Consider the following 25,711-nt stretch of genomic DNA (forward strand, 5'->3'; position numbering starts at 1 on the left):
CGTAGACTGTTCCCCACCCCTTCATACCATAGGATGCTTCCGATAAAAACGGATAAGGCTCCAACAGCTATACGATTCAATAGGCTACATTTTCAGCCATCCGATACTATAACCCGCCCAACCCCACTCCTTACCCTTCTGCACGCTCCTGCAATAGTGAATCGCTTTTCTTCGCGTAAACCCCCCGATAAACGAACTCCCACAACAACCACCTCCCTCCCCCCCACAATTAAGGATGTCGGGAATAAAACCGGATACAAACAGCGTATGCAAGCGTACGTTGCGGCAGTCCATTTCGCCATCTCTCACTTCTCCCTCCATCTTCATCTTACTCACTTTCCCCCATTGCCCCCCTCCCCGCGACAACGCCCTGTTTCCCCCTGTAGCTCCCCTTATCCGACCTACCCTACCCTCTATACCCCACACCCTAAAATTGTTATAGTCCTTCAGTATATATACATATATACCCTCAGGGATAAAGGGACTTTACACAACAGCTAATTTGGTTTCTTGGTAGAAAAGAAATTAGATCTAAATGAGAAACATGGTGTGCTTCAATAACCGTACGTACAATTTCAGAAATGAAATTTTTTTAGTATTTCTTGAATACATTTAGTTTAGGAAATTCCATAATCCGTAAGCTTATTCACTCAGTTTTTTTATTATATCAATTATAATCACTAGGGGGCACACAGGTTTGAACTGGGGACATTTCGATCTGCAGTCAAATGCTCTACCACTGAGCTATACCCACATGATCGGTTAAGAAGAGGACAAAATAACAAATTTTGTGCTGAATCTATCAAATATTTTTTAATTTGATTAGAATTGGACATGAAGCCCTGCGTTGATAAGCTAAGCTGATCTGTTTTGGGATCTTGTATTTCAAAATTGCTTTCACTATTCGCTCATCTTTCCCTAATTTTATTAAGCATACAGAATAATAGCAGAAAGTTTGTGTTCAAAAACGGCAAGGAATCCGATTTCGTTGCTTGATCACATTAAATAAAATAAACAGACTTTACACAAAAGCTAATTTGGTTTCTTGGTAGAAAAGAAATTTGATCTAAATGAGAAACATGGTGTGCTTCAATAACCGTACGTACAATTTCAGAAATAACTCAATTTTTTTAGTATTTCTTGAGTACGTATAGTTTAGGAAATTCCATAATACGCAATCTTATTCACTCAGTTTTTTTATTATATCAATTATAATCACAAGGGGGCACCCAGGTTTGAACTGGGGACATTTTTTTTTTTTTTATGTAAAATTCTCTTTTATTTTCTGTTAATTTTCAATTTTCAAAAAACAAAACAAACAAAAGCAAACAAAAACAAACAAATAATGTCGCCCCTCGGATGCAGACGTTATTAGGGCAGAGAAAAGAAAATTTGGCAATGGGGGTCTTAGTGCAAAACAGAAACAAAAACAAGCAAATGCAAGGGATCATAGGTTGTGCTAAACAAAAATAAACAAAAGTAAACAATAGCAGATGACATTGGGGTAGGATATTACAATAAACAAAAATAAACAAAGATTTTACATATTTAGGTATTAAATAAAACACAAACAAACTAAATGAACAAAATGAAAGTAAAATATAGGAAAAGATAAAAAAGAATGGTGGATTTAACTATGGGGGTAAAGTGTTTTCCATAAGCTCTCTACTTCTTCTTGATTTGGGGTACGTTGATGGTTCCTTGCCTTCCAGTTGATGAAGATGTAGGCAGCCAGAAGAGTAAACGCTTGCCGGAGATTCCCTATTGGCCCAAAATGACCACGAATCAGATCTTCTTTTGATGTCTTGCAGCCCTTTTGACGCATGATTCCTTCCAACCAGCTCCAAACGGTGAGGCGTTCTGGACACTGGAACATCAGATGCTCATCGGTTTCGGGGTCTTCATGGCAGATTGGGCATTTTGCGTCCTTGTTGGGATCCAACCGATGGCATCTGGTCCTGGTAGGCAGAAGTCGCTGGTCTAACAGGAACATGGTCTCTCTGATGTTACTAGGAAGGGCTGCAGTCGCCTTCCAGATTCGTGGCCAATCCAGATTAGGCCTCAGGATCTCCAGCTTTCCCATTGTCGTCACCTCCAGGACCCAATGGTTGTAAGTTTTCCGATGAACCATTGGATTCCCCTGCACCAGGATTGAAGATGCAAAGAGTTGCTTGATTTGATGCAGGGGTTCCTGAAGGTAATAGGGCCTCTTCATGACTGCTACGGGTACGGTGTTGTCCTTGTAGAGTGGCAATAAGGTTCGGAGAGGGAAGGACATCCAATACCGAAGTAGAGAGCTTTCTGGGCTGTTGGGGCCTGTCAGGACTTTATACATGGGGCACAGGAAAAGGGAACGGTAAAACAGGTGTGTGTTGACCATTCCCAGTCCCCCTTGTTTGACAGTACGGTATATTACAGTTTTTTTCGGCCTTTCTACTTTTCCCATCCATAAGAACTTCATGACAGCCTTTGAAACCTGGTCAGCTATATTTGGATTACAAGGTAATACCTGTGGAATATACACAGTTCCCGAGAGAGCCTTCGACTTGAGGAAAATCACCTTTTGGTAAATATTAAAACGTCGACAGGCATTCTCTCGCAGAATACCATTTAGAGAGCCGAATGCATCATTCCAGACCCTACCAGCTGTCTCGACTATGGAGTGAGAGAATTTAATTCCTAACAGGGACAATGTTGGTGCTGACACAAGCCACTCAAGAGGCCAAATTGATCTAGAGCTCCAAGTCCCGAGTCCCAGGGCTTTTGTTTTCTCCTTATTCATCCTTGCCTTTGTCCACTGACAGAACAAGTCAAGGACTTGTCCTTCCCTGGTAAAATCTTCGTCACATGAAACGAAAATGGTGACGTCATCCACAAAGGCTCTGACAGTGAGTTTTTCATTAAACAATGATATACCCTTGAGAGCTCGAGATAAACGCACAAGTAATGGCTCAATGTATAGAACGAAGAGATGGACAGATAGGGGGCATCCCTGGCGAATCGACTGAATATCATAAATCACCCCAGCCACCTCTGATCCGTTGAGGATTGACATTCCTGTTACAGAATACATAGTCTGTAACCAACGGACAAAAGTGGTGGGGTAACCGATAACATCCAGAATCCTCCAGAGGACTTCCCTGTTAACCAGGTCGTAGGCCTTTTCAAAGTCAACTCCAACAATGGCAGCGCCCATACCCCGAATCGAAGAGTTGGAAGAGTCATGACATCCCCGGTCATCAACGAATTGAATGACATCTCTGTAAAGACTTAAATTATCAAAAATCAATCTACCAGGTACCCCACCTTTTTGATGAGGTCCTATGGTAGAAGATAGTGTCTGCCTCAATCGTCTCGCTAAGACAGATGCCATGACTTTGTAGTCACAATTCAAAAGAGAAATTGGCCGAAAATTAGAAATTCCACAAAGTCCCGAAGACTTAGGAATTAGCCTGATCGCCGCTTGGCCCTGCGAAGACGCCAGAGTTTCCCTTTCCAGGATATGATTAAACATATCCAAGAAGTGGGGTGTGATCACGCCCCAAAATTCTACGTAAAGCTCGTAAGGAATGCCATCAGTGCCAGGGGACTTGTTTGACTTCATTGCTATTAGAGCAGCTCTAATCTCAAGAAGGAAAATTGGTGCTGTTAGGTTTGGGGTTGGCTTAAAGCAATCTCTTACTCCTTCAAGGAACTCAGACCCTGCCAGTATGTCAGGAGAAGGTTGAGTCTTAAATATTTTTGTAAAATGAACAACAATTTCTGCTGAAATTTCCTCTTTGGTCGATAAGCAAGTGCCATTGGGGGCAATGATCTTATCAATGCAACATTTTCGATAATTATTCCTGGCACGATTTATGTGAAAAATATTTGCTTCCTCTACATCTGGCCCTTCGAAGCAGCGGGAACGAATCCCATACCCTTTGAGTGTGCTCTCCTCCCAAGACTTTGAGAATTTTCTCAACTGTTGAAAGGCAACCCAATCAAAGGTATCTGCTTCGGCCATTTCCTGTATGCAAGATTGATAGAAAAACTTAGTTTCTCTTATCAGCCTTGCTCTTTGCCTGGAATAATCCACCGAAATACGCTTGATACCCGGTTTCAGGACACTCTCCCACCAATTTGCTACATTACTTTCCCTAAGAGGATGATTAGCAGATTCCTGAATGAAATTGGTTACGTATTTCTGAAAACCTTCTTCTGACAATATTGAAGTATTTAGTTTCCACAATCCGGCAGGTGGTCTGCTACGATTTGGGAGATCAAGATTGCAAGTAAGTGTGGATTGTACCGACTGATGGTCACTAATCGATAAAGGCTGCAAACAAATATTAAAAAATTTATCCGCAAACGATCGACTAGCATAAATCCTATCAAGCCTAGAAGAACCGTCGTGGTAATGGAAAGTGTGGCCCGGATCACTATGATTTAGCTTTTTTCAGATGTCTACCAGATCAAGACCAGTAACCATCTCCTTCAAAGCATAGCTAACAACACTACTTGGGACAGGGAGGGATTGGATATTTGCCCTATCTTGGATGTCGTCAACACAATTAAAATCGCCCATCAACACGAAGGGCAGTCGAGTGGTAACCGAGTAGGCAGGAACGGTTTGACGAAGAAAATTGTTTCTCTCATTCTTTACCTGCTTACCTGACGGGGCATAGATATTAATAAACGTAAAACATTTTACGTCAATGGAGATAAGCCTTCCGTCAGGTTCAAGAAGCAGTCGAGAATACTCCAGACCATGTCTAATTAGAATGGCTGTTCCTTTTTTGTTGGGACCGACATTTGCTAGCAAGTGGTAACAGCTTTCAATAATTGGGCAAGAGTGAAAGGCTTGAAGTCCTACGATATCTAAATTACCGTCCCTGCAGAAATTTAAAAGAATTTGACGTCGCTCGACTGATCGAATACCCCCAATGTTGATAGAAGCGATTTTTAATTGTGAAGTCATGTGTTAGGTTTTTTGAGTACGGGAATGCCTGAAGTGGGTTTCGAATTTTTGGGCGTCAGGGTAGGTTTAAATCGTTTACTTCGTGGTACCGTGGGAATTTTCAGGGGGTCCTTAGTTTTGTCTGGATCAGTGGTATCAATTTCCCCCGTGTCGGGTTCCATTGATTCCATGATAATTGTCACTGTTTCCTGGTCTTCTGTCTCTGTGTGAGGTGCTGCTATTTTGGATTTAATTATTGGTTTCAAAGGATTGTCTTTCGGAGGTACAGATGCGGGAGTGGTAGCGGTGTCACATTCCATGGTTTCAGTTTCCAAATTATTAGTACTTCCTGAGAGTGAATCTTGTGATTCACTCCCCAGAGGTACCTGGGAAACCATGGAATTTGCTACCACGGGAATTACTACGGGTGTCTGTTTAATAGTCTCTGTCTTTTTAGTCTTTTTGGCAACAGGTTTTTGGACAATGGTGGGTTCCTGGTTTCGTTTTAAAGTTGGGCAGTCGTAGCTAAAGTGTGTCTCTTCGTCGCAAAGTCTGCAAGTGGGCTTTTGTCCGTCATACTTTACCATGGCACGATAACTGCCAATGGTAATGTATGAGGGAATGTTTTTCGTCACCGTCATTCTTACAATCATCCAAGTTGCTAGGACAGGGTATAAAACTTCATCCTCTGCCACCCGATAGCGCTCCCACCGAGCTTCAATTACATTTCCAAATTCCTTAAAACGTGTCTGAACTACTCCCAAGTCTAAGTTCTGTGGAATCCCTGCAATTCGAACAAATTTCTCTTGGATATTGCTATCCTTTATCACTACACTAACTTCTTTCCCCTCCAATTCGGTCCTGACGATACCACTGTGTTGGGACAAAAAACTTGAGGTATATGCCTCTGACGTAAACGTAATTCTAGCGACCTGGTTTCTCGTATCTAGCACAGCAACTAGGCCTAAGAGATCCTGAGCATCAACCTTCAAACTACGCACAAAACCATGAACCGTACGCATACTCAATTTCGGGAATTGAACCCCAAAATCAATATCTACACTATTGAGCCACTTGGCAGCCATTGTCCCCTAGACAATGTAAACAAACTGCCAAAAAAAGGGGAGGGGAAGAACCCCACACACGTAAACAAACACGACAAATAAAACAATTGGCAACCAAACACTACAAAAACAGCTAAACTATACAAAATAAACACTCAAAAACACGAATATAACAACAAAAAGTAATAAAAAATAACAAAAACTCACAAAATGAAAGAAAAACGGGAGAACACAAAAAAAAGTCTGCATCCGACGCAGCTTAACTTCTGGGCTTGCTGCTTGCTGCTTGCTTGCTGGGACGCAGCTTAACTTCAGTCTTTACGATCTCAAAGTATCATAAACATGTGATAATATCATAATATTGTAACAAAATTATTGTCATTAGACTAGATATCGTATATCAATTTATACAAACTTTAAGTGACGATATCTATTTCTTCCCTAAAGATTCACACAGAAATTTATTTACACAAGAATTTACTAATAGGTCCCAACGAGACTCGAACTCGTGATCTCTTGCTTACTAGCCAGGCGCTTTGCCATCTAAGCCATGCGACCATTGATGTAATTAAGCTGTTGACAATTAAAAATCTTTGAATGTGATGAAAACAGATCATGAAAACCAACAGTCTTTACAATCTCAAAGTATCATAAACATGTGATAATATCATAATTTTGTAACAAAATTGTTGTCATTAGACTAGATATCGTATATCAATTTATACAAACTTTTAGAGACGATATCTTTTTAAACCCTAAAGATTAACACAAAAATTTAATTACACAAAAATTTACTAATATGTACCAACGAGACTCGAACTCGTGATCTCCTGCTTACTAGGCAGGTGCTTTGCCATCTAAGCCATGCGACCATTGATGTAATTAAGCTGTTGACAATTAAAAATCTTTGAATGTGATGAAAACAGATCATGAAACCAACAGTCTTTACAATCTCAAAGTATCATAAACATGTGATAATATCATAATTTTGTAACAAAATTATTGTCATTAGACTAGATATCGTATAACAATTTATACAAACTTTTAGAGACGATATCTATTTAAACCCTAAAGATTAACAAAGAAATTTAATTACACAAGAATTTACTAATAGGTACCAACAATACTCGAACTCGTGATCTCCTGCTTACTAGGCAGGCGCTTTGCCATCTAAGCCATGCGACCATTGAAGTAATTAACCTGTTAATAATTAAAAATCTTTGAATGTGATGAAAACAGATCATGAAAACCAACAGTCTTTACAATCTCAAAGTATCATAAACATGTGATAATATCATAATTTTGTAACAAAGTTATTGTCATTTGACTAGATATCGTATATCAATGTATACAAACTTTTAGAGACGATATCTATTTACTCCCTAAAGATTGACACAGAAATTGATGTTCACAAGAATTTACTAATAGGTACCAACGAGACTGGAACTCGTGATTTCCTGCTTACTAGGCAGGCGCTTTGCCATCTAAGTCATGCGACCATTGATGTAATTAAGCTGTTGACAATTAAAAATCTTTGAATGTGATGAAAACAGATCATGAAAACCAACAGTCTTTACAATCTCAAAGTATCATAAACATGTGATAATATCATAATTTTGTAACAAAATTATTATCATTAGACTAGATATCGTATATCAATTTATACAAACTTTTAGAGACGATATCTATTTAAACCATAAAGATTAACAAAGAAATCTAATTCACAAGAATTTACTAATAGGTCCTAACGAGAATCGAACTCGTGATCTCCTGCTTACTAGGCAGGCACTTCGCCATCTAAGCCATGCGATCATTAAGGTGATTCAGCTGTTGACAATTTAAAATCTTTGAATGTGATGAAAACAGATCATGAAAACCAACAGTCTTTACAATCTCAAAGTATCATAAACATGTGATAATATCATAATTTTGTAACAAAATTATTGTCATTAGACTAGATATCGTATATCAATTTATACAAACTTTTAGAGACGATATCTATTTCTTCCCTAAAGATTCACACAGAAGATGAAAACAGATCATGAAAACCAACAGTCTTTACAATCTCAAAGTATCATTGTTGTGCATCGGCACAGGTGATGAAAGAAATCGCGATATGGCAACGGTGGCGGGGGAGGAGAAGAAAAACCAGCGGGCAGTCGATCCAGACATTCCAACGAGGCCGGAACATTCCGGCAAATCGAGAGATTTACGTGCTTAATTTTGAGTTTTATCTAATCGATTGTAAGGTGCGCGTGTTCCCTTGTACCGTGATTCCGTATCGAGAATACATATTCTTCGCTGTCTAAGGTGTTCGTGATTGATTATCCTCAGCGGACAGCAGTCCGTCACATTGGTGCCGAAACCCGGGATCGAACTTCACGTCCCTGCACGTCTTCCTAACGTGGCAAAATTCTTATCGTAGGTAAGTCAACGAATTTTTCATATTGGGTGTGAACGCACGCTGAGCGAGCAATAAATATCGTCGATACCGAAATTCACGTCACGACCACGAGGTCCCTTTTCGAACCCTACCTCCTCTCTTTATCTATTTCGTCGCGCGAAAGAACAAACTTCGAACTCCACCTCTTCCCACCGATCCTTTTCTTTTCCTTACCCCCCCCTCCCCGTTGTAAAAGTCGACGGCCAATTCATTTAAGTTTTCTTTATGCTAAGTTATATACTTTTCCTTTTATTTTTTTTTATACAAAGGGACATTTTGTGGGGCTCTAACATACAAAATAATAGCATCCCGGAAGGGTCGTCTTCTCTCATCTTTTACCCTTCCTTGGGCTGATTAGTTTTCCCCAATGTTTTATTATTTTATGGAGAGATGAAGCTGTTCGTCATCAAATGGGGGGATTTAATCAAACGGCGTAGCAACAGGACATGGATGGCTCTTCATTCATTGACGTTCTATCTCCATCATAACGACGACCTTATTTGAAATACCGTTTCTATAGTTAAATGAGGGTATCGAACGAACTAATAGAAAGAAACGAATAGAAATAGAAAGAATATGGCCGTGCGATGGCGAACGTTTTCGGGAAAGGTATAAGTAAGTCAACCGTGGGTTTAAATAATTCGTATTGGTAGACGCATATGTGCTTAATGCGAATGTTTATTTTTTTCGGCAATGTTTTACAAAACATTGAAGGGTGGTTTTTCGGTGGCCGGTTATTTAATTTGCTATAAACGAACCGCAATCATGAAATATTTGAACTACTATTTGAACTTTGTACTTTAAATTATAACGGTCAACAATAAACACAGTGGAGGAAATTAACATTAAATTAATCCTTAAAGAGGCTACTTCAAACGAGATAAACGGGGCTGCCGCCTCTGGCCTTTGCTACAAACACGCTGGCCTCGTATCTGTAATAAACGCACATTGTTTTTAAATTATTTTAACCACTGGAAATTGTCATCCCCGTTAAGTTATGTTACTGGAAATTATTCGCTTGTTTACCTAAAATTTATGATTATGATGTTTTTACCTACACAGGTCGAACCTACGAACACAAACATTCAACTTTCGAACATACCCAGCACTCGTTTCGAACAATTCTATTCCGAAAGGGTTTACAGGTATACTGTTCACGAAAACCTGTTAGCCTTATATTTTGATAATTAATAATTCCTTTTTACCTCCAGATCGAACATATGAACACGAACATACGGCCTTCGAACACACATACTCGTTTCGAATAATTCTCGTCCGAAAGGGTATCTATACTGCTTAAGAAAACTAATTGCTTCTACGTTTCGATAATTAACAATTTTTTTTACCTACCCAGATCGAGCATACGAACACGAACGTACGGCAACGAGCACAGTCCCTCGTTTCGAACACGCCTTGTTCGAAAGTCTCTGAGAAAAATTTAACTCACTGTCCGTGCGACGTACGTCCACAATCTTCCGACGCCATGGACGACCTGGAATTAATGAATGCCCCGGATTTGTTCCGGCTACGAACCACTGCAAAACGCCAGCACACGAACCTCGTTACGCGAGTGTACAACATGATTAACAGGCGGGCAGCGCAAGCTGGATTCGTGGTGTTGTCAACGGATCTTGAAGCTGCGCTAGAGCGTGTCACGGCGATTAACGAGCGGTACGTCATCGCGGGAGAGCTGGATGATCAAGAAAGAGTGGCAGCAGAGGACTACATCCAAGGCGTTGCTGCGGTAAATAGGCAAGCACGGCTTGCCATTGGAGGGTATTTACAACCCGGCACTAACCCGCGCTTAGAAGGATGGATCGTTGAAGACTCGAATATTGATCAAGCTCTGCAGCAGCATCCCCCGACTGAATCCACTGGAGCAGAAGAAGATCGGGATAGCGGTCCAGAGCATAATGAAATAAACCAACGACCTGTTCACAGGACCACGCCGGCCGATCCTCCCATCGACCCATTAATTTTGGGCTCAACTGGTGGCGTCAATAACCAAACCGAGCCTAACGAGGCCAATAAAGCGAAACGACGAAGAATTGAACTTGAATTCGAACTCGAAAGGAAAAAGGTTGAACGTTCCCGCAAGATGGATGATCTTTTGCGTCAATGCGAGAGAGAAGAAGAAGATCTTAAAATGGCAATCGAGCGCGAAAGGGTCTTGGCTGGTGCGCTCGATGGATCGATTCAAGGAAACCCAATCCTTTCATCCACACCAAAGCGCAATATGGATACCGTCGGAAACTTACGACCCGTAGAAGCAAACGAAAGATCGGCAACATTCGCTCCGCCAAGTCGTTGGCCAAAGATTATCGTCGAAAAATTCAACGGGGATCCGCGAAAATGGCAAAGATTCGCGCACGGTATTCACGCCACCGTTCGCGACGCGAACATCCCTGACTCCTACAAGCTTTTGGGCCTTCAAGACAACATTACTGAAGATATTCGGAAAAGGATGGGCCACATTTTCAACGGATCATATGCATTTGAGTCGGCTTGGATTGAATTAGAAGTTAAATATGGAAATCTATGTCTTATAATGCAGGCGCATAACCAGCACCTTCTCCAAGTCCAGCCTTTCAAAACCGGGGACTTTAATTCGCTCTTCACTTTAGCGGCAGATGTCCGTGATGCCGTATCGAGCGTTTCCGTTGAGCACTCAAAGGAGTTTACGTTTTCAACCGTCATCACCTCGCTCGCCTCAAAGCTTCCAATTCAGCTTCAAATCGACTGGGGAAAATATGCATATTCCCTTCGTCCGAATCTACCATCGCTACGAGATTTCGACAAGTGGATTGATATCGCTGTCTGAGCAGAAGAGTATCGCGGAATTCGACTTTCCGTGGCCGGAGATACCGTTAATAAACCCGCCCATAATATTCACCCTCGGCAGTAAGGCGGCTATGGTCAACCTGGTAGCAGTGGTTATCGTGGACCTACTGTGTTGACGAACGGAATTCAAGAAAGGGTAGCAGCTCCGCAGTGCCCTGCCTGCAGTGCCAATCCTGGTCATCGCCTCGAGTATTGCAACGTTTTCAAGAAAATGTTGGTCAACAAACGAGCAGCTCTCTGCGCCGACAACAATTTTTGTTTCAAATGCTTGACACAAGGCCACTACGGAAGAAATTGCTCCCGCACTGACGTGAAATGTAAGGACTGGGGAAAGGCCCACAACACTCTCTTACACGGAGCCGATCGCCAATTTCCGTCTGCAAAAAGTCAAGGTAACGAATCTCTAAATGTATTAACGATTCGTGCACCTAACCCGAACCGCATACGTCCCGTATTGCTAGCCATCCTACCCGTCACTGTAAAAGGTAATGAGTCCGTCGCCGAAACATTTTTGGTATTAGATCCGGGGAGCGAGGCCACGCTCATTACGAACGCTTTCGCAGAAACTTTAAATTTGACAGGACCCACCTTTCGTATCCGCTTCGGTAACTTCAATGATTCAATCACCATCGACTCTAAGGTCGCTTCGTTCCGCATTGCGTCTATGAACTATGAAGCCTCCATCAGTGAAGCTTTTCTCGTTCCAAAAATCAGTCTATCACCTAGAAAGATCGATTGGCCAAAACTGAAGACACACTGGGCTCATCTTGCAGACTTAAATTTGCCAGCAATAGACTCTTCTCAAGTTGGTGTATTGATTGGAGCGGACCAACTTTCGGCCCATATACAAAAGGAGATTAGGGAATCAATTGAAGATGACGGCCCTACAGCGATTCTAACTCAATTTGGATGGTCGGTGGTGGGAAAAATTCCAAATTTTCTTGTGGCCGGGCCAAGCAAGAAATTATATATCGACATTCACTCAGTTTCCCATGATGAGGCGCTATGTAATCTCGTAGAACAATTTCACTCTACCGAGTCTTTCGGTACGGATGTTTATGCTCCCACGATCACCTCGGCCGAAGATGCTCAAGTAATAGCCGTGCTCGAATCATCAGCAATTTTCATCGGGTGCGGATGGCAGGTGGACCTCCCTCTACGCTCAGAAGGCTTTGTCTTCCCTAATAAAAGAAAACAGGCTGTGTCTAGGTATTATGGGATGGAACGACGTCTCTCGCTGCCGGAAAACCAACATTATGCGGACAAATACAATCTCATCGTAAAAAAGCTTATTGATTCCGGCACCGCTGTAAAGGTAAACTCGTCTGCAATCAACAAGCCGGAAGGAATGATATGGTATTTGCCGCATCACTTCGTTGAAAATCCAAACAAACCAGGAAAAATCAGAGTGGTTATGGATTGTGCTGCGAGTTTTTGTCAAGTCTCGCTCAACACCCAACTTCTCCGTGGGCCGCCGTTGCTACCAAAGCTAATAGGAGTGCTTCTACGATCGAGGGAATGTCTTTTTGCGCTTTCTGCGGATATAGCGGCCTTTTATCATCGCGTCGGAATTCCAGAAAAACATCAGTCTCTCCAATGATTTGTCTTCCGCGAATTCGGAAGCAATAAACCGCTGAAGACATATCAAATGACGACCTTGGTATTTGGGGCAGTTCATGCATCAACCACGGCAATTTGGGTCTTGCAGCATGCGGTCAGTCAAAACAGAAATTATCCCGAAGTTGCATCGCGAATAAGGCAAAATTTTTACGCTGATAATTTAAGTGACTCGTTCGACACCGAAAAGGAAGCCATAAAATTCGCAAAGGACGTCACAGAATCGCTGGCGATCGGTGGTTTTAAATTAACGGGCTTTGCGTCCTCATCTAAACGAGTCCTAGAAACAATCCCAGCGGAAGACCGAGCCGCATCGATCCTTGACTTAAATTATGGCACCTTACCGACAGAATACATTTTGGGGCTCGCATGGGACTGCAACAGCGACTGTTACAAATTGAGAATTAAAGAGCTGCCTCCAATCATGACGAAACGGGAGTTGTTGTCGGCGATGTCAAGAGAATTTGACCCATTAGGAATTTGCCTTCCTGTCATTACGTATGCAAAGCTACTCTTTCAAGAAACGTGCAAACTACGGTCAAGGATTCCCCCCTATAAGAAGCCGATTGGGTGGGACGAGCCTTTACCAGAGTGCATTCTGGCAAAGTGGAATATATGGGCCGGCTCATTGTCATCTCTCTCTCAAATTTCCATTAGGCGATGTTTTCGGTCGAGTGACGAGAAGCGCGCAGATTGCATATTTGACCTCATCGTTTTCTCGGACTCATCTCTCCTTGCGTTCGGAGCTGTGGCTTACCTAAAGACAACCTGTCACGGCAAAATGCACCTCGACTTCGTTATGGCGAAGGGCCGCATCGCACCCACCAGCATCCTAAGTATTCCCAAACTGGAGCTACAAGCGGCGGTACTAGCGATCAGAATGACGAAATCCATCATAAGAGAAATGCGCATCCCGATATCATCCATCGAATACCGAACTGACTCCGAAATCGTGCTTAACCAGATAAATTCTTCACATCACAAGCATCCAACTTTCGTGGCCAACAGAATCGGCGAAATTCTCCGTCACTCTAGTCCCGAGCAGTGGAAATTCATATCTGGTAAGGATAATCCGGCCGATGACTGCACTAGAGGCATCACCCCTGACTGCTTCAAATCCAATAGTCGGTGGCTAACCGGCCCGTCCCAGTCGCAGTTGTCAGCAGCACAAGTTTTGACTGCGTCGCTCAACCAAGCAGAAGATCCTGACCCATCCATAGCACTGTCGGTTTGTGCCCTAGATTTTTTCTCCCTTCCCGTCAAAACCTCATTGCCAGCCGTTTCAAAGTTGATTGCGGATAGTCAAGATGGTCTTGCTCCGTTAAAGCGTGATGTAGCCTTGTCATTGCGCAAAGGAGCCAATTTGGAGTTGCCAATCACTGATGATGAATTAAAGCAAGCAATGCGGACGTGCATCATTGTTGCCGCCGAGGAAGCGTTTCCGGAAGAAATCATCGCTCTCAGAAGTGGGAAGCTAATTCCGAGAGATTCCGTCCTTCGTAATGTGAATCCTTACATCGATCCTGCGGACGGGCTAATGAAGGTGGATGGCCGTCTTAAACATGCCAAGCTGCCACAGCACGCGCGACAACCCGTTATTCTTCCCTCGGATCATCGTCTGACCTCGCTGATTGTTGCTGATGCTCATAACGAAATTAATCATGCGGGAGTAGAACACACTCTTTCAATTGTCAGAAGGAAGTATTATTTAACTAAAGGTCGCAGGTCCATTCGGAAAACCTTGGCGCGTTGCGTAAAATGTCGACGTAGATGTGTACAGCCCCGGCCACCCATCATGGCCAGTCTTCCTAAGGAAAGACTGCTGCCATTCGTTCAACCCTTTTCAACATCTGGTCTCGACTTCTTTGGACCTTTTAACACCGTGATCGGTCGACGCGCTGAAAAGCGTTATGGTCTTCTCATTACGTGCTTTTCAACCCGTGCTATACACCTGGAATTAGTGTACTCTCTCTCCGCCGACTCCTTTCTCATGGCGCTGCGGCGGTTTATTGCTGATCGTGGCCACCCTACAACCATTTATTCGGACAACGGGACCAATCTGGTTGCGGGAGAGAAGGAGCTGCGCGAAGGAATTGTGAACCTCAACTCAAAGCTGGTGACCGAGGAGATGATCGATCGGGGAATCAATTGGAAATTTTCGCCGCCATCAGGCCCGCATTTTGGTGGTTCGTGGGAGCGCCTTGTCGGCTCCAGCAAGAAATCTTTGCGCGCTGTTCTGGAAGAGCGCAGCGTTAATGACGAGGTGTTGCTGACTGTATTAAAGGAAGTTGCGTCGCTTCTCAACACTCGCCCTCTCACGCATGTTTCAAGTGATCCGTCCGAACCGGAACCGTTAACGCCAAATCATTTTATTCTCGGCTGCCATCATCCCCATTATCCGCCGGATGTCGTAGGAGCGTTTTGTGGCTTGACCAGACGACGCTACAGGCAGTCGCAATTCATTGTAAATCAGTATTGGCGTAGATGGATGCGGGAATACGTTCCGAACCTAATCGATCGGAAGAAATGGAATCAAGCAACCCCTTCGCTCCGCGTTGGCAACCGAGTGCTCATCATGGATGAGAACACTCGCCGCGGACAATGTCTTACTGGAACCGTGTCAAAACTATTCCCAGGAGAAGATGGTTGCGTCAGACGTGTCTCTGTCAAAACGGCGACTTCTGAATTAACCCGCCCTGTTGTAAAACTTTGTCTATTTTCAGATGCGTAATCGGCCGGGCGGGACTGTTGTGCATCGGCACAGGTGATGAAAGAAATCGCGATATGGCAACGGTGGCGGGGGAGGAGAAGAAAAACCAGCGGGCAGTCGATCCAGACATTCCAACGAGGCCGGAACATTCCGGCGAATCGAGAGATTTACGTGCTTAATTTTGAGTTTAATCTAATCGATTGTAAGGTGCGCGTGTTCCCTTGTACCGTGATTCCGTATCGAGAATACATATTCTTCGCTGTCTACGGTGTTCGTGATTGATTATCCTCAGCGGACAGCAGTCCGTCACAATCATAAACATGTGATAATATCATAATTTTGTAACAAAAATATTGTCATTAGACTAGATATCGTATATCAATTTATACAAACTTTTAGAGACGATATCTATTTCTTCCCTAAAGATTCACACAGAAATTTATTTACACAAGAATTTACTAAGTGGTCCCAACGAGACTCGAAATCGTGATCTCCTGCTTACTAGGCAGGCGCTTTGCCATCTAAGCCATGCGACCATTGATATAATTAAGTTGTTGACAATTAAAAATCTTTGAATGTGATGAAAACAGATCATGAAAACCAACAGTCTTTACAATCTCAAAGTATCATAAACATGTGATAATATCATAATTTTGTAACAAAATTATTGTCATTAGACAAGATATCGTATATCAATTTATACAAACTTTTAGAGACGATATCTTTTTAAACCCTAAAGATTCACACAGAAATTTAATTACACAAGAATTTACTAATATGTCCCAACGAGACTCGAACTCGTGATCTCCTGCTTACTAGGCAGGCGCTTTGCCATCTAAGCCATGCGACCATTGATGTAATTAAGCTGTTAACAATTAAAAATCTTTGAATGTGATGAAAACAGATCATGAAAACCAACAGTCTTTATAATCTCAAAGTATCATAAACATGTGATAATATCATAATTTTGTAACAAGATTCCTTCGGTAATGTCCTTCGGGCAATTTTTTTGAAAAAAATTGTCCATAGACATGTAACGTGGGCCAAAGATAAACAGATTTTGGATCCAAGATTTCTAAATTTCAATCAATTTATAGTGCTTGCTTCGTTCTCCGTCTTGTCTTCTTTCACACTTACGTTTCATGACGTCACCGTTATCAAAATGTTCGGTAATAAGAAGCCAAGTCTTTCAACTTACGCTTTTCGCAGAAGCGTCAATTATTGGCGTCAATTATTGGACCAATAAACTAGTTTTGAATTAGAGAGTAATTGGCATTAAACTATAAAAACCTAATTTACAATTTACAGGAAGAGTAATCATCAATACCTTTATTATGAAGGGGAAAGCTGAATTGCAAGCTAAATCTGGAAGATCGCATTCCATGAAGTATGAAGAGTCACTACCATATATGAAAGCTCTGCATTGCAAACTTGTTTGTTGAACTGTTAATTATTAATTATGTCGATTTGTAAGTTCGGAAATGAAAATCTGAGTCCTTGAACTCAATCTCTTTCATTGTCTTTGCAAGCTATTAACAAGTTTAGGAATATTCCATGCTTTTTTTAATCGCCTCCGTTCGGCCTCTCCTGTTGCTATACCATATGGTGTGCCACGTTACCGATAAGCGGATCCGTATAGATGAGTATAGCGCTCCTTCATTTATGTACGCCTTCCCTTTATGACTGTGGCCAAAAATAGCTGAATATTATACATTGTTAGCACGCAACCTATTTGCGCAAAGAATTATAGGTTCAATTTTGTTCAATTCAATTTTTAGCCTTGACGGCATCATCTCCTCGGCTATAGTCCTATAAAGCAAAGAGGTCGGCATAATTAAAAACTGCATTATATCCCTTGTGTGTTTTATTGCATTATGAAAAAGCGATACGTAAACACACCAATCACCGACACACAATAGCCTACGAAAAAAAAAATCCTTTTGCATGGCCTGATATGGAGCGTTACACTCTCCAAGTCATTTCATTGCCATCAACTTAATAGTCTGATGTCTCATCTCTTCTGAGCGGATATGTCTGTATAAAACTTACCTTGGCCATAGAAGCTCAGCAGTTCCGCCATCCCGGTAGTTTCGATGGATTACCATTTCGATCGGCGCCGACACTGATTGATGGTTTCCCTTTTTGTTTTTCTATTTTCTCCCATTTTTTCAAGCGACCCCGTCCTCGCCACCTATAAAATCCCTATTTTATAGTCGTCGCAGTTGGCAATGATAAGGTGTTGGAACTTTTTACTTTTGTTCAACAACCAGACAACAGCATCGTATATAATGGTGCGCTATACGCACCCGAATGCTGTGTTAATGTCCCCCCCCCCTTTTTTTAACGCTGCGCATTCGCTGTACTACTTTCGTCATTGTCAAACTATAGAGACGATTGTCGACTATAGACTGGACCAGTTTGATGCTGTGGTTCACTGGTCAATAATCAGGAACACAATTTCAACAATAGAAAGCGACTGTTGATGGTCTATACAGTCATCCACGTGTCTACATATAGGGGCATACAATTTAATGCAGACAAAAAAGTTAATAGGGCGGACCATTTGTTTAATGAAAATGCTGTAATCAACATCAAAGCAGCAAGACAAGAGCACAAAAGCTATTGATGAGAAGAGAAACATTAGTTTGCCGCACTCAGCCGATGTAGCGGCACCGTGGAAAAGAAGAGATTCAATCAAGCTTGAGCTACGGGATTTCTCTGCTACACAAGACGACAAATTTTGGTCAGAATGTATACTATCTAGAATACCGGGCGGAGAACTTATAGATAGATCTAAACGCGGATGGAGGAAAAAGAGAGAAAGATATGGAAATCCGACCGAGTGAACAAAGTCAAATACCATTGCTGTCTGGCTCTCGGCCATTTTCTCTTTTGCACTGTGGCGGGGGCTTGATGGTATAGCCAGCACTATAATAATCTGCCGACGTCGGTGGTATCCGGCCTACTGGCCTACTCAAATTGGTATCTGGGTCCGTGACGAGCTCCTTGATGAGACAGAAATCAATTACGTAGGTAACGTCTGGCACCGTGAGCGATTTTTCAGCGATATTCGTGGACAGAATGATTTTCCGGAAATTACTGAAATGTGGAGCTAGACTAGACATTGGCTGGAAGACGCGATTTTACTCTTCACTGGTGATTTGTGAATGTAGTGGTAGGATGTACCAACAGTTCTCGAAATCAGAATTGATGTCGTAGTCGAGCAAAGCTTTGTGCATATTTTCTATTTCACAGACGCCGGGCAGGAATATAAGTATTGCGCTGCGGTTGCTGGAAATGTTTTCATATTTTGGATTTTGGATGGCGTCCGTAGCGCTGTATCTCTCGTCTGCCATCGAAAGCCGAAATTAACTTAGCGACCGCTTCGTATTTGAGCTTATGGATTTCCGGTACGCTATCATAGAGGTAGTTCATACTCCCCCCTAGAAACTGATAACGAAAACCGTAATATTATATTACATTTATTGCTCTTTTTAAAAAATGCTATTGCATACTGACCTCTAGTTTTTGAAGATGTTCACTATAATAAACGCGTATGTCGTGAGGTTCACCGTGCTCCACTTCAATTATGGGAGCGTTGCGAAATGGTCTTTTGGACGTGAACGGAAAGTTTCCAATGACGGGGCTATTGAAATATTGGCCAAATTTGTCGGCATCAAAAGTAACTGACATCAGAAAGACTTTAGTTGTCGTCCTCGTATGACGGAGGAACTTGCGGACGACCAAGAGAAGGAAGTCAGTATCTTCATCCCTCTCGTGCACTTCGTCAATAATGACTGGAAAAGAAACAGACATTAGCATAACAAAATTTAGCTAATAGTCAGGAACTTACTGTGGGTATAGCTTTCAAGGGATTTTTTGGCTACTAATGCTTCAAAAAGGCATCCTGTGGTCAGATAGGTGAGCAAAGTTGATTCACTTACTTGATGTTCCATGCCAACCTAGTAAACACATAGCTTTCAATAGTAAAAGTGATAACAGTGTGACAAAATATTCCGTTGTATCCAACAACGGTTCCCAATGTCCAATTTCTTTCATAGCAGACCCTTTTGGCTATGCTAATGGCTGCAATGCGCCTTGGTTGAGTCACAACAATGTTGCAAGGAGTTTTGGTTCGGTAGCATTCATCTAAAACAAATTGGGGAACTTGAGTGGTTTTACCACAACCGGTAAAGCCCTTAACAATGATGACATTTTTTTTTTATAAGTTCAAGAATGGCTGTTCTTTGATTGTCTATTGCCAATGGACTTCGGTTAGGTGCCTCGAAATTGTAATCATTGAAAGCAGCTGCCTTTGCTTGGAGACCACTAACATCCAAAGCATTAAGCATGTCTTCACAGATAGTGGATTCATCTTCGAGCATGATCTTGCCAGCACCTATCATTCTGCGTTCTACGAATCTCTGTTTTCTAGCAGCAACCTGAAAAAGACACAATATATTTGAAACAATGGAATCCAAATATGTGCAAGATACAAGAGACTTACTTCCAATAACTTTTGCTGTTCTTCTTCTCGATATTGTTATTGTTGTTGTCGAGCATGTTTAGTACTGCAATATAAAAAAATATATAAAAATCTACTGTTTAAAACATTTTGTTAAAGAAAACACTTACTGTTTAGTGACTGTAATACAGCCTTCTGCACTGACTGCAAAGCATTGACAGTTATAAGGTTACGCAAACAAAAGCGAATTCACTGCCTAGGATTCGACAACCAGCTAGGTAACAATTACGCAAATTAATTTTTTTATACTGTAATAGAATCAAATGAAAAAGCCACTATACCACGTATCAAATTTTGACAGAATTTTTTACAAAATTTGGGGACGATTGGTCATTCAGGGAAGAAACGTATATGGAAATACATAATGGACATTAAACCTTCTGAGATCTACTACTACTACCCTACCCTCTATACCCCACACCCTAAAATTGTTATAGTCCTTCGGTATATATACATATATACCCTCAGGGATAAACAGACTTTACACAACAGCTAATTTGGTTTCTTGGTAGAAAAGAAATTAGATCTAAATGAGAAACATGGTGTGCTTCAATAACCGTACGTACAATTTCAGAAATAACTCAATTTTTTTAGTATTTCTTGAGTAGGGGAGAACGGGGTCAACTTGGACACGGGTCATATTGGACAAAGACCCTAAGTGCTACATGTTATGGAAAAAAAAATTTTTTTTTTAAATTTTTGTATAGACTGCAATGTTTAACGTTCTAGAAAAAATATTGATTAAAATCGAATCATTATTGTTCTTGTTATCGCAGAATTAAAAAAATGGCCCTGTTTGATGTAATATTCTTCCCTATTACTGTAAGCATTTTTAAAGTGAAAAACACTACAAGTGAATAAAATAATGATATGTGAAATAGCCAATTCATTTCTTTAATGATTGATAAAAAACTTAAATTTTAATGCCTTTCCAGTGTTAAGTTATTAACGAAATACTAAATAGCACCGGGTTGGGTCATTTTGGACACACAGTTTTGGGGTCATATCGGACAACTTCGATATTGGAGTGGGAGGTGCTTGTGGAGAAGCCATATACGCCCGTTTGACAAATCGATACTCGATACTCTGTTAAGCCCTCCCATTTTACTCTACCCGCCTACAAATTGTCCATTTAAGCCCCCTATTTCGTAAAAATGACATAACTCTCTATTTTTCATTTCTATTGCAAATATTTCAATATGAATGAATAAAATATTGAATAAGCAGTCTACCCATATTTTTTTTAAATTTATTTTATGTCTCCTTATGAGGAAAACTGGCAATGTCCAATCTCACACCGTCCCTGTCCAGTTTCGCCCCGCTGTTTAAATAAAAACTTTAAAAAACCGACTTCATTAAAATCCTTATAACTCGTTTATTTTAAGACTTAAAAATTACAAAAAAATTGTGGAGTTACCCAAGGAGGTGCTGCACCATTAACTAAAAATAAATATTAGAAAAAAAACATAGAAATCTAAATAAACAGAAAAGAAATTCTTTGTCCAGTTTAACCCCGTTCTCCCCTACATATAGTTTAGGAAATTCCTCAATACGTAAGCTAATTCACTCAGTTTTTTTATTATATCAATTATAATCACAAGGGGGCACCCAGGTTTGAACTGGGGACATTTCGATCTGCAGTCGAATGCTCTACCACTGAGCTATACCCCCTTGATCGGTTAAAAAGAGGACAAAATAACAAATTTTGTGCTGAATCTATCAAATATTTTTTAATTTGATTAGAATTAGACATGAAGCCCTGCGTTGATAAGCTAAGCTGATCTGTTTTGGGATCTTGTATTTCAAAATTGCTTTCACTATTCGCTCATCTTTCCCTAATTTTATTAAGCATACAGAATAATAGCAGAAAGTTTGTGTTAAAAAACGGCAAGGAATCCGATTTCGATGCTTGATCACATTAAATAAAATAAACAGACTTTACACAACAGCTAATTTGGTTTCTTGGTAGAAAAGAAATTAGATCTAAATGAGAAACATGGTGTGCTTCAATAACCTGTACGTACAATTTCAGAAATAACTCAATTTTTTTAGTATTTCTTGAGTACATATAGTTTAGGAAATTCCACAATCCGTAAGCTTATTCACTCAGTTTTTTTATTATATCAATTATAATCACAATGGGGTACCCAGGTTTGAACTTGGGACATTTCGATCTGCAGTCGAATGCTCTACCACTGAGCTATACCCCCTTGATCGGTTAAAAAGAGGACAAAATAACAAATTTTGTGCTGAATCTATCAAATATTTTTTAATTTGATTAGAATTGGACATGAAGCCCTGCGTTGATAAGCTAAGCTGATCTGTTTTGGGATCTTGTATTTCAAAATTGCTTTCACTATTCGCTCATCTTTCCCTAATTTTATTAAGCATACAGAATAATAGCAGAAAGTTTGTGTTCAAAAACGGCAAGGAATCCGATTTCGATGCTTGATCACATTGAATAAAATAAACAGACTTTACACAACAGCTAATTTGGTTTCTTGGTAGAAAAGAAATTTGATCTAAATGAGAAACATGGTGTGCTTCAATAACCGTACGTACAATTTCAGAAATAAATCAATTGATTAAGTATTTCTTGAGTATACAAAGTCTTGGAAATTCCATGATCCGTAAGTTCATTCACTTAGTGTCATTTATTACATTAATAATAAGCACAAGGGGGCACCCAGGTTTGAAATCAGTACATCCCGATCTGCAGTAGAATGCTATACCACTGAGCTATACCCTCTTGATCATTTAAAAGAGGACAAAATGACAAATTTTGTGCTGAATCTATCAAAAAAATGAGAATGCAATCGTGAATTAGATGAAGATTTTTCCTCAAAAATAGACAACAAATTGAATGGTCTTGTAAAAGCAATTTCAGGGAATGTAACCATATAAATATTACTTAGGATAGTTTAAGTTTAAGACATACTAAGCGACTTAAAAATTTAACAAAATATACGCATAAAAACGAAAAAACTAAATAAATTTTGTGTTTCATATAGTATTGATCTATTGATATTGGTGTTATGAGCCCAACACCTTACCGCTGAGCTATCACACACATACATGTGAATATAGCATCAAAAATAATTTATCTTGTCGCCGCTGTGTAACTTTCTTCTCCATAGTCTCCGTTCTGGCAGCATGTTTACTACTGCAATATAAAAAAATATATAAAAATCTACTGTTTAAAACATTTTGTTAAAGAAAAAACTTACTGTTTAATTACTGTTATACAACCTTCTGCACTGACTGCAACACATTGACAGTTGTAAGGTTACGCAAACTAAAGCGAATTCACTGCCTAGGATTCGGCAACCAGCTAGGTAACAATTACGCAAATTAATTTTTTTAAACTGTTATAGAATCAAATGAAAAAACCACTATACCACGATACAAATTTTGACAGAATTTTGAACAAAATTTGGGGACGATTGGTCATTCAGGGAAGAAACGTATATGGAAATACATAATGGACATTAAACCTTCTGAGATCTACTACTACTACCCTACCCCCTATACCCCACACCCTAAAATTGTTATAGTCCTTCGGTATATATACATATATACCCTCAGGGATAAAATTATTGTCATTAGACTAGATATCGTTTATCAATTTATACAAACTTTTAGAGACGATATCTATTTTTTCCCTAAAGATTCACACAGAAATTTAATTACACAAGAATTTACTAATAGGTCTTAACGATACTCGATCTCGTGATCTCCTGCTTACTAGGCAGGCACTTTGCCATCTAAGCCATGCGACCATAAATGTAATTAAGCTGTTAACAATTAAAAATCTTTGAATGTGATGAAAACAGATCATGAAAACCAACAGTCTTTACAATCTCAAAGTATCATAAACATGTGATAATATCATAATTTTGTAACAAAATTATTGTCATTAGACTAGATATCGTATATCAATTTATACAAACTTTTAGTGACGATATCTTTTTAATCCCTAAAGATTAACACAGATATTTAATTACACAAGAATTTACTAATAGGTCCCAACGAGACTCGAACTCGGGATCCCCTGCTTACTAGGAAGGCGCTTTACCATCTTAGCCATGCGACCATTGATGTAATTAAGCTGTTGACAATTAAAAATCTTTGAATGTGATGAAAACAGATCATGAAAACCAACAGTCTTTACAATCTCAAAGTATCATAAACATGTGATAATATCATAATTTTGTAACAAAATTATTGTCATTAGACTAGATATCGTATATCAATTTATACAAACTTTTACAGACGATATCTATTTCTTCCCTAAAGAATCACACAGAAATTTATTTACACAAGAATTTACTAATAGGTCCCAACGTGACTCGAACTCCTTATCTCCTTTTTTTTTTTTTTTTGTAAAATCCTCTTTTATTATCAGTTAATTTTCATGGCACTCTAACATTTATCAAAACAAAAGAAAACAAAGATACAAATAATTATTTTCCTTGGATGCAGACGATTAAAGGGGAAGAAAAGCAAAAATTTGACAATGTAGGTCCCGTTAATTGGTCGACTAACAAAAACAAACAAATGCGAACAAATATTGAGGTAGATTAATACAAGAAAAACAAAAAACCAAAGGTAAACAAAAGCAATTGTCTAGCAGACACCAAAAAAACAAAAATAAACAAAGGATTTACAAATAGAGGCAGGGAAATATATACAAAAGCAATATAAAAGAACAAAACGGAACTAAAAGGGAAGACTAAATGGAAAGGAGTGGACTGGGAGGAAAAAGTGCTTTCCATAAGCTCTCTACTTCTTCTTGGCGAGGGATACGATGGGTATTTCTTGCTTTCCAGGTGATGAAGATGTATGCAGCCAGAAGAGTAAATGTTTGCCGGAGATTACCTATTGGCCCAAAATGGCCACGAATGAGATCTTCTTTGGAAGACTTGCAGCCCATTTGACGTATGGTTCCTTCCAACCAGCTCCAAACGATGTGGCGTTCAGGACATTGGAATGTCATATGCTCATCGGTTTCTGGGTGCTGATGGCAGATTGGACATGTTGCATCTTTGGAAGGATCTAACCGATGGCATCTGGTCCTGGTAGGGAGAAGTCGCTGGTTGAAAAGGAACATGGTTTCTCTGATGTTGCTTGGCAGGGCTGCAGTCTCCTTCCAGATACGTGGCCAATCCAGGTTAGGCCTTAGGATCTCCAGCTTCCCCAAAGTGGTCACCTCCAGGATCCAATGGTTGTATGTTTTCCTGTGCACCATTGGACTCCCCTGCACCAGGATCGAAGAGGCAAATAGTTGTTTTATTTGGTGCAGGGGTTCCTGAAGGTAAGTGGGCCTCTTCATAACTGCAACGGGTACGGTGTTGTTCTTGTAGAGAGGTAGTACGGTTCGAAGAGGAAAGGACATCCAATAACGAAGTAGAGAGCTTTCTGGACTATTGGGGCCTGTCAGGACTTTATACATAGGACACAAGAAAAGGGAACGGTAAAAAGATGTGTGTTGACCATTCCCAGTCCCCCTTGACTAACAGGACGATAAACTACAGTTTTGTTCGGCCTTTCAACTTTTCCAATCCATAGAAAT

General features: G+C 40.4%; 3 protein-coding genes, 1 long non-coding RNA gene and 2 other non-coding genes across 6 annotated transcripts; 2 read left to right on the forward strand and 4 right to left on the reverse strand.

The window, feature by feature from the left end:
- The first annotated feature begins 9,813 nt into the window (after nucleotides 1-9,813).
- Nucleotides 9,814-11,267, forward strand: LOC123474449. The gene has a single exon (XM_045176661.1). The coding sequence runs from the start codon at nucleotides 9,930-9,932 to the stop codon at nucleotides 11,265-11,267; it is 1,338 nt and encodes a 445-aa protein (XP_045032596.1). The 5' UTR covers nucleotides 9,814-9,929.
- A 2,517-nt stretch (nucleotides 11,268-13,784) lies between these two features.
- Nucleotides 13,785-15,879, forward strand: LOC116923908. The gene has a single exon (XM_032930462.2). The coding sequence runs from the start codon at nucleotides 13,785-13,787 to the stop codon at nucleotides 15,633-15,635; it is 1,851 nt and encodes a 616-aa protein (XP_032786353.2). The 3' UTR covers nucleotides 15,636-15,879.
- Nucleotides 15,880-18,172: 2,293 nt separating this feature from the next.
- LOC123474301 (ATP-dependent RNA helicase TDRD9-like) lies at nucleotides 18,173-20,268 on the reverse strand. Its single transcript, XM_045176242.1, has 5 exons — nucleotides 20,250-20,268; nucleotides 20,122-20,185; nucleotides 19,468-20,056; nucleotides 19,134-19,411; nucleotides 18,173-19,064 (listed from the first exon to the last, which is right to left on the reverse strand). The coding sequence occupies exons 3-5, from the start codon at nucleotides 19,568-19,570 to the stop codon at nucleotides 18,918-18,920; spliced, it is 528 nt and encodes a 175-aa protein (XP_045032177.1). The 5' UTR covers nucleotides 19,571-20,056; nucleotides 20,122-20,185; nucleotides 20,250-20,268; the 3' UTR covers nucleotides 18,173-18,917.
- A 1,470-nt stretch (nucleotides 20,269-21,738) lies between these two features.
- On the reverse strand, nucleotides 21,739-21,810 carry Trnac-gca. The gene has a single exon. It is a non-coding gene; the product is annotated as a tRNA-Cys (tRNA).
- A 467-nt stretch (nucleotides 21,811-22,277) lies between these two features.
- On the reverse strand, nucleotides 22,278-22,349 carry Trnac-gca. The gene has a single exon. It is a non-coding gene; the product is annotated as a tRNA-Cys (tRNA).
- A 306-nt stretch (nucleotides 22,350-22,655) lies between these two features.
- LOC123474413 lies at nucleotides 22,656-23,407 on the reverse strand. Its single transcript, XR_006649223.1, has 3 exons — nucleotides 23,367-23,407; nucleotides 23,193-23,302; nucleotides 22,656-22,932 (listed from the first exon to the last, which is right to left on the reverse strand). It is a non-coding gene; the product is annotated as an uncharacterized LOC123474413 (long non-coding RNA).
- Between the last annotated feature and the right edge of the window lie 2,304 nt (nucleotides 23,408-25,711).

The sequence above is a fragment of the Daphnia magna genome, linkage group LG7 (genome assembly GCF_020631705.1).
Source record: "Daphnia magna isolate NIES linkage group LG7, ASM2063170v1.1, whole genome shotgun sequence".
In the NCBI taxonomy this organism is placed as follows: Eukaryota; Metazoa; Arthropoda; class Branchiopoda; order Diplostraca; family Daphniidae; genus Daphnia; species Daphnia magna.